Raw genomic sequence first — 7,637 nt, 5'->3', positions numbered from 1 at the left:
GATCTTAAGATCGGAAATCGGAGCCCAGACGGTTGCATCAAGGACCCCAACTTGTTTGTCTCACTTAGACGTTTCAGCTCATGAAAATATTGTAATGTCGTAAGGTTTAAAAAACACTTTCCTCCAGATAGTACTCTCCTATTTGCTCTTTAACACAAAACAAAAAATAACTCGGATTAGGTAATGATACCCACACCAACCTCAGCAGATGGTCCTTGCTGCAAGCTGATGCTTAAATGTTCCCAGTTAAAAATACTTTTAGATGCATCAGGCAAATACAAACTTTTGCATCTTATTTCCATCAGCTCCCAAAACGAATAAGAAATGTGGAACTGTGCTTGTTTTGTTATTGTGTCAAAAGATGCAAATACTTTGTGTTTTGAAGAAGGGGTGTCATGAATAAAGGCTTTCACTCACTTCTCTGTTCTTCCTGTTTCTGAGTTATTACTTTTTGCTCACATTTAAACATTCATCCTTCTATGATCTTACATGTTTATCCCTGGTGGCGTCATGAGGGCTGCTGGTGCCTATATCCAGAGGTCAACGGGCGACAGGCGGGGCACATCCTGGACAGGTTGCCAGTCTGTCGCAGGGCAACACAGAGACAGACAGGACAAACAACCATGCACACACACACTCACACCGAGCGAGAATTTAGAGAGAGAAGTCAACCTGACAGTCATGTTTTTGGACTGTGGGAGGAAACCAGAGTACCTGGAGAGAACCCACCATGCACAGGGAGAATATGCAAACTTTTTGGAGAACATTGATTTCATTGAGGCAGATTTTCAAGTGCAGTTTTTCCTGACCTCATCAAGCACCGTTTGGTCTATTTGGGTGCAAACTGTGTGAGAAGCTTTCATTTTTGTGGGAACCAGTTTATTGTAATCAAATACTGACTTTCACAATGTCTCTGTGTCGTCCTGTTACTCATCTTGTGCAAAATAGCATTTAAGGATCTGTGATATTGGAACCACTAGAGGGAGCCAGAGGACATGTTTTATTTTTTATTTTTATTTTTTAGGTGACAGATTTCCAGGCTTGAGTATTTTCTGCCAGATGGTGACATTTTGTTCTGCTATTAACAACACTAGTATCAGTCAATAAATAGTTAATAATATAATTATCTAAAATTGTTATGTACACAGACTGAAAGTGGCTTCGTTCACATCTACTGCTGCCATTGCTTAAGCTAGGACTACAATCTAAACCAGCACAGAAACATTATGTCATTGATCACAACTTCTCATTCTGTACATTGACCGAGTAAAAAAAACCAAAAAAACATTCTACTGGAGGAATCCAAGTGAATGGGAGAAAGCTGGCGACATACATTGCACATGAGAAAGTTTTATTTTTCTTCAATATTCCTATTTTTGCATTGATTATAGAATGGCTTCTTACAAAAGTTTTGGGAGTCACTCTCAGTCCTTTTCAAAGTTCAGGTGAAAACTCTAAAGTTCCTAAGAAACAGATGAGCTCTTCATCAGAGCTGCTGATGAAGAGTGTTGTCGTTATTATTATATATTTCTTGTTTCACTGATGCAAATCAGATGCAGAAAACTGACCTCTGCAGAAACAACTTCTCATTTGCATCAGGGTTTCTCATAATATAAAATAAATGTTGGGGTGTGGCTGACAGAGAGGATCAGATGCACATAGGCTGAGAGTGAGCAACATCCTGCCAAGGTGAGTGGAGGGAATGTGAGCTAAAAAGAAAGATATTCTATGTTTTTAATAATCAATCGGTACAAAACTGTACTATCTAATTTGAATGTAATTATTTGTAGAAAATTGCTATTAAGTGATTTCATAAAACTAATGACAAAATATTTTTTACTTAAGATGATGTGGACACTGTTATCCATCTTACTGATTGGTAAGTCGTTTTTTTTACTAAAACATCAGTTTAGTCTGGTACTGATGATTCAAACTATTATAATGTTGCATCTTAGTGATCAAAAAAGTCCAGTTTTACAGTGAATGAGCTCAACAACAACATGAAACTAAATGACAACACTAAAGAGTAAAACTAGTGTGAGAATGTGGTGATTATTTCAAAATTAACTTCAAGTTGGTCAATAAATAAAAATCAGACTTTCAACATATGTCTCTGGCACTTCACAGGAAGGCTTTGTGAAACTGAGCAGACAGCAGGTGAGGCTAAAATAACATTGCTGAACTCTAGAAACTGAACTTATGTAATTCATGGATTGTAAAAGTAACGATCAGTTCTTCTTTTTTCATTCCCAGATGTCTGCAGCACACAGAACATCAATCTGACTGACAAGGAAGCATCTCAGTCTTCAGTCTACACTAATATTAGTAGCATACCGTTCACTGGTGACAGAGCCTTTAATGGGAATCGCTCCACATGTGCTCACACCCTGCAGCAGAACAAGGCCTGGTGGAGAATTGACCTGAAGGCTGTTTACAATATTTCCTGTATGTCTGTATTTAACCCAACCGATTATAATACTGACTTGTCAGGAGCTCAGATCTACATTGGGAACTCTCTGCAGAACAACGGCACCAAGAACACACTGTAAGAACATCCTGTTTCCTTAATGAAGTTTATGTCACATTTTGATACCTCAAAAGAAAAATTAAAGTTTTAATGATCAATTTCATGCACATTTTGCTTCCTTTCTTTGTTAAATGTTTTACAGAAGGGATTTCTAACCCAAAGCTATTTTTAAACCTGGATTTGAATTTCAGTGCTTTGCTCAAATTTGTTTACATGCACTCACCAGCCACTGGTAGTGAGGGGGTTGGACCCAATTTTTGCCTTCAGAAATGCCTTTATCCTTGTTGGCATAGATTCAACAGGGTCCTGGAAACATTCCTCAGAGAGTCTGGTCCATTTTGACATGATGCATATTTTGGATGTGCATCATGGCTGCACATCCAAAATGCAAATCTCCCGTTCCACCACATCCTAAAGGTTCTCTATTGGACTGAGATCTGGTGACTGTGGAGGCCATTCGAGTTCAGTGAACTCACTGTTGTGTTCAGGAAACCAGTCTGACATGATTGGTGCTTTATGACATGGTGCGTTATCCTGCTGGAAGTAGCCATCAGAAGATGGGTACACTGTGGTCATAAAGGGATGGACGTGGTCAGCAACAATACTCTGGTAGGTTGTGGCGTTGACGCGATGCTCAGTTGGTACTAGTGGGCCCAAAGTGTGCCAGGAAAATATCCCTCACACCATTTCACCACCAGCAGCAGCCTGAACCATTGATATATAAGGCAGGACGAATCCATGCTTTCGTGTTATTGATGCCAATTTCTGACCCAACCATCCGAATGTCGCAGCAGAAATCGAGACTCATCAGACCAGGCAACGTTTTTCCAATCTTCTATTGTCCAGATTTGGTGAGTCTGTGTGAATTGTAGCCTCAGTTTCCTGTTCTTAGCTGACAGGAGCGGCACTCGGTGTGGTCTTCTGCTGCTGTAGCCCATCCACCTCAAGGTTCAACATGTTGTGCATTCAGAGATGCTCTTCTGCATACCTCGGTTGTAACGAGTGGTTATTTGAGTTACTGTTGCCGTTTATCAACTGGAACCAGTCTGGCCATTCTGCTTTGACCTCTGGCATCAACAACGCATTGCACCCACAGAACTGCTGCTCACTGGATATTTTCTCTTTTTTGGACCATTCTCTGTAAACCCTAGAGATGGTTGTGCACGAAAATCCCAGTAGATCAGCAGTTTCTGAAATACTCAGACCAGCTTGTCTGGCTCCAACAACCCTGCCACGTTGAAAGTCACTTAAATCACCTTTCTTCCTCATTCTGATGCTCAGTTTGAACTGCAGCAGATCGTCTTGGCCATACAGGCCTGAATGCATTGAGTTGCTGCCATGCGGTTTTCCACTACAACATTTGCATTAATGAGCAGTTGGACAGGTGTACCTAATAAGGTGGCCGGTGAGTGTATATGTCATAGTAGTGTCAATACTTTGACAAATTCTGACAGTTTCAGAAAGCTAGAAGGTCTGTCATTTTTCAAAAGGTTTCCTTTTGAGTTACTTTGATTTCTTCCCAACATGGAGTCATAACAAACTCTCTGCTTTCCTTGGTGGCTCCACCTTCTGCATCTCCATTTTCAAAACCACTCAGTTGTATTCATTGTCAGATCAGTTTTCTGTTGTTGTTTTTTTTTCTCTTGTTCAGGGTTTTCAACGTCACAAGCTTCCAAACAGGTCAGATAAATGTCTTCAAATTTCCCACATCGGTGTCTGGGCGCTACGTCACCGTGATCAAACCAGAAAAAAAATTCTTGGTTCTTTGTGAGGTGAACATCACTGGCACAGAGCTCGGTATGTTTCATTTAAATCTCAGGCAAATAAATTCATTACAGGCTGAAGATGGTTTGACGCTTTTTAATTTATCCATTAATTTTCAAACAAATACGAAAAATGTTTTTGGTCTCAGTTTTTGTCATGTGTGCTAATACATTATATAGATACTATTTTATTTATTTGCACATGTTCAGGGTGTGCTCATTTTCTCACTTTAAAGTGCTGCATTAATCTGTCTGTGAAATGTTCTGTCAGAGAAAAGATGTTTTTATCCTGATGCACTTTGTAATCCAGTAAAATGCAATTATTTGACTGAACCATGTTCATAATTCTAATATTCTACTAACAGAGATTTATACACACCCTTTATAGGCAGGAACAGATTTTTGTTTCTTTTAAAGTGAAAGACTAATATAATTTAAGCCTTGTTGTCAATTTTCAATCAAGATTTTTCATACAAGCAGAAATATATACATACACTCTTACTAAACTTTTAACAATTGTCCCGTCTGCAAGCTGCATGTTAATCACATAGTTTTTTTTTGTCTCTGTTTACAAGCTTCTGTGATTATTATAGCCGACATTGCACCACTCTTCCTGATAGAAACAGGAGACTTTTATCAAGCTGGTTGTTTTCTGGCAGATATTCTGACTTTCATTAGACTTGAAGGTCGGCTGCTTTCGTTCTGATGTCTGTTTCTTTGTCCTGCTGGAACAACCAGCTGTCTCAAAGTTTCAACCATCTCACCCAAACTTTCTCTTTTAATTAACAAGACTCAAGCTAAAATGGAAGTTAATGGAACAGCAGCATCTCTGAATGCAGTGATGTAACTGAATCCTGTCCCAGATTGCTAAAATGTGCACCATTTATTATTCTAATACGGACAAAATTGTAAATATATTAATTCCTCTCTACCCCTTTCCTTACCAGAATCTCCCTTTAAGCTGATCGACACAAACAAGACCTGGGAAGAAGCTCTGTCCTACTGCAGAGGTAACCACAGAGGTCTGGCCTCCATCTTGGATGAACAGATGCAGACGTTTGCTGAGCTGGAGGCCGAGAAAGCCAACAGTCCCTTCGTGTGGTTCGGCCTTCGCTTCGACTGCAGCCTGGAGTTCTGGTTCTGGGTGGATGATTGTAATGTTGGTTCTGGTGTCAAAGATTGTGACACCAGTGGAGCCATGGAGACAGAAGAACAGCATCGCTGGTTCAACAAGTCTGGTGATGAAAAGTTCAGTTTCATCTGTGCATTGAAATAACACTGCAAACAGATTTTATTTACTCCGTCAGTTCCCTCTCATGAAGAAAGAAAAGCTTCTGTCTCTGATTTGTTTGTGTGATGTGGACAGCACCTCGTCCTCTTATCCTTGAGAAGATGTTCTCTCCTCTCTAGTGTTTCCTGTTCTACACTGAGATTCTTCTTCCTTCCTGACTTCATTAAACAAAGCTCTGGTTGGGAGCAAACACTGTTAGAAACTTTAGTTTATACAAGAACCAGAAGATATTTGCATGTTTGTTTGTTTTTTGTAATTAAAGACAAACTTTTACAATTTCTTTGTTATGCATCATATATTATGCAAAACAGCAAAACAGGATATGACGATTATATAAAACAGCAACTGCAACCACATGGTGCTTAAAAGTAGAAATGATTTATAACTTAATAGACCAATCAAAATTTCTGACTCACTTTGCTCTGTTAATTCCTATGTCTTACTATTACCATTATTGATAACTTATTATTGTTATCTTACTATTATTATTATTATTATTAGGTGTTTGTTTTTCCCCTCTCTGTTTTTTATTTTATTCATTTTTATATAACACATGTTAAGAAGAATTTATAGATGTACTTTGTTGGTAACTATTCTGATGCTGTATGTCTGGTTGTTATTTACAGTCGTCATTTCCATTATTATCATCCATAGATTTTCTTGTCTTGTCATAAGAGTTAGTTTGTAGCAATTTTGTCTATGTAATATAATGTATTTGTTGGCTCTTTAGCACCGTATATTTAACACTTACATAAATATTATAACATGGTTTTAATTAAAGGTTTTGATAATTATTAAGTCAGTAAGTAAGTAGCAGTAAACAAATGGTTTTGTTCTTGGTTATGTATGCACATGTTCTCTCTATACTATTGATTGCTTGTTTTTAAAAATCTGTTTGAAATAAATGAATAAATAAAGTAGAAAAATATTTGAATGAAACAGCTTAGTGGCATTTTTATTTGAATTCCTTTTTGTGATTGTTTTAGCTTAAAATGACTGATTTTGCATCACTTTTTTTCTAAAGGTTGCAGATTTTCTTCAGCTTTATATTTTTCATCTCATAGTCTTACAAAAAAGTTTGAATTTCTTTCCCTTATTTTTTGCTTCCTTTTTTTTTTTTTTCTTCAATTTTTATTCTTCTTTTAGGCCGGGAGGTTCTTGCTTCTTCTTCTTGTTGAGTTCTTGGATTCTTCTCCTTTTGGTTACCTTTTTTGCATGCAGCAGCATTACTTTACTAACTCAGTTTATCTGGAAGAAAACTAACAAGTGTTTTGGCTCTGGCTTATTACTGAACATGACACATAAGATAATATTAAGGCATTCTGACACTGTTCTTTCACAAATATACAAAACAGCATTTGGGGCCCTGCCAGAGCCAATGAGGAAATAGTTGGTCCATTGCAGAAGCAAACACCTACGCACGCCTAATGGTTGCCATGGGAGATTTAACCTGTGGAATGATTATTCATTCCTTAAACATGAATGAAAGAATCAAAGAAACACTCCAGGTATGATTCTGATGAGGGAATAACTTTATAACATGAAATGAAGCTCAAAAAAACAGATTTTCCATTCCAGCAAGAAGGTAATAAATAAATCTGCCAGGGATGAGAACATATTTAGTTTATCCAGGGACTTCCTAAATTAATTAGTCAAATTTACACAGATCGCAAAAATGTCAGAGATTAGAGAAAAAGTCTACAATATAGAACAATACAGGAAAACAAACACACTAAGTGATGCAACAACACAAGATGTGATTGTTTTTTGTTTTTTTTGGACGATACACTGAAAGTAAAGCTATGGTAACTCAGATGTTACAGCTCTTAGTTTACAGCACAGATAAAATTAAACTTATTATTATCAGACTTGCTGAACCACAAATGGTCTCCTTCTTCCTCCATGGCTCCACTTGTGTCACAGTTTTCTCCTGCTTCGCCATATCTCCAGCGTTTAAACTCTACTTCCCTGTCATCAACCCAGAACCAGTATTGGAGGGAGGAGGCGGAGAGAAGCCCGATCCACACGAAGGGACTGTTGGCTTTCTCAGCCTCCA

At 38.0% G+C, this 7,637-nt stretch overlaps 2 protein-coding genes across 2 annotated transcripts in view; one reads left to right on the top strand and one right to left on the bottom strand.

The window, feature by feature from the left end:
- LOC103141576 (fucolectin-1-like) overlaps positions 1-7,637 on the bottom strand; it is a 14,268-nt gene that overhangs the window by 4,109 nt on the left and 2,522 nt on the right. The window lies entirely within an intron of this gene.
- Positions 1,255-6,444, top strand: LOC103141490 (fucolectin-1-like). Its single transcript, XM_007557196.2, has 6 exons — positions 1,255-1,689; positions 1,846-1,879; positions 2,128-2,157; positions 2,254-2,545; positions 4,179-4,324; positions 5,238-6,444. The coding sequence occupies exons 2-6, from the start codon at positions 1,846-1,848 to the stop codon at positions 5,564-5,566; spliced, it is 831 nt and encodes a 276-aa protein (XP_007557258.1). The 5' UTR covers positions 1,255-1,689; the 3' UTR covers positions 5,567-6,444.

Source organism: Poecilia formosa, unplaced genomic scaffold (assembly GCF_000485575.1).
Source record: "Poecilia formosa unplaced genomic scaffold, Poecilia_formosa-5.1.2 Scaffold0, whole genome shotgun sequence".
In the NCBI taxonomy this organism is placed as follows: Eukaryota; Metazoa; Chordata; class Actinopteri; order Cyprinodontiformes; family Poeciliidae; genus Poecilia; species Poecilia formosa.
This window is presented reverse-complemented; position numbering and strand designations above follow the sequence as displayed.

Bases quoted from the DNA above. Each gene is read 5' to 3' on its own strand.
- LOC103141490 (XM_007557196.2), top strand. From the start codon at position 1,846: ATGATGTGGACACTGTTATCCATCTTACTGATTG. The intron at 2,158-2,253 runs GTGAGGCTAAAA...TTTCATTCCCAG, and splicing joins TGAAACTGAGCAGACAGCAG to ATGTCTGCAGCACACAGAAC. The intron at 2,546-4,178 runs GTAAGAACATCC...TCTCTTGTTCAG, and splicing joins AACGGCACCAAGAACACACT to GGTTTTCAACGTCACAAGCT.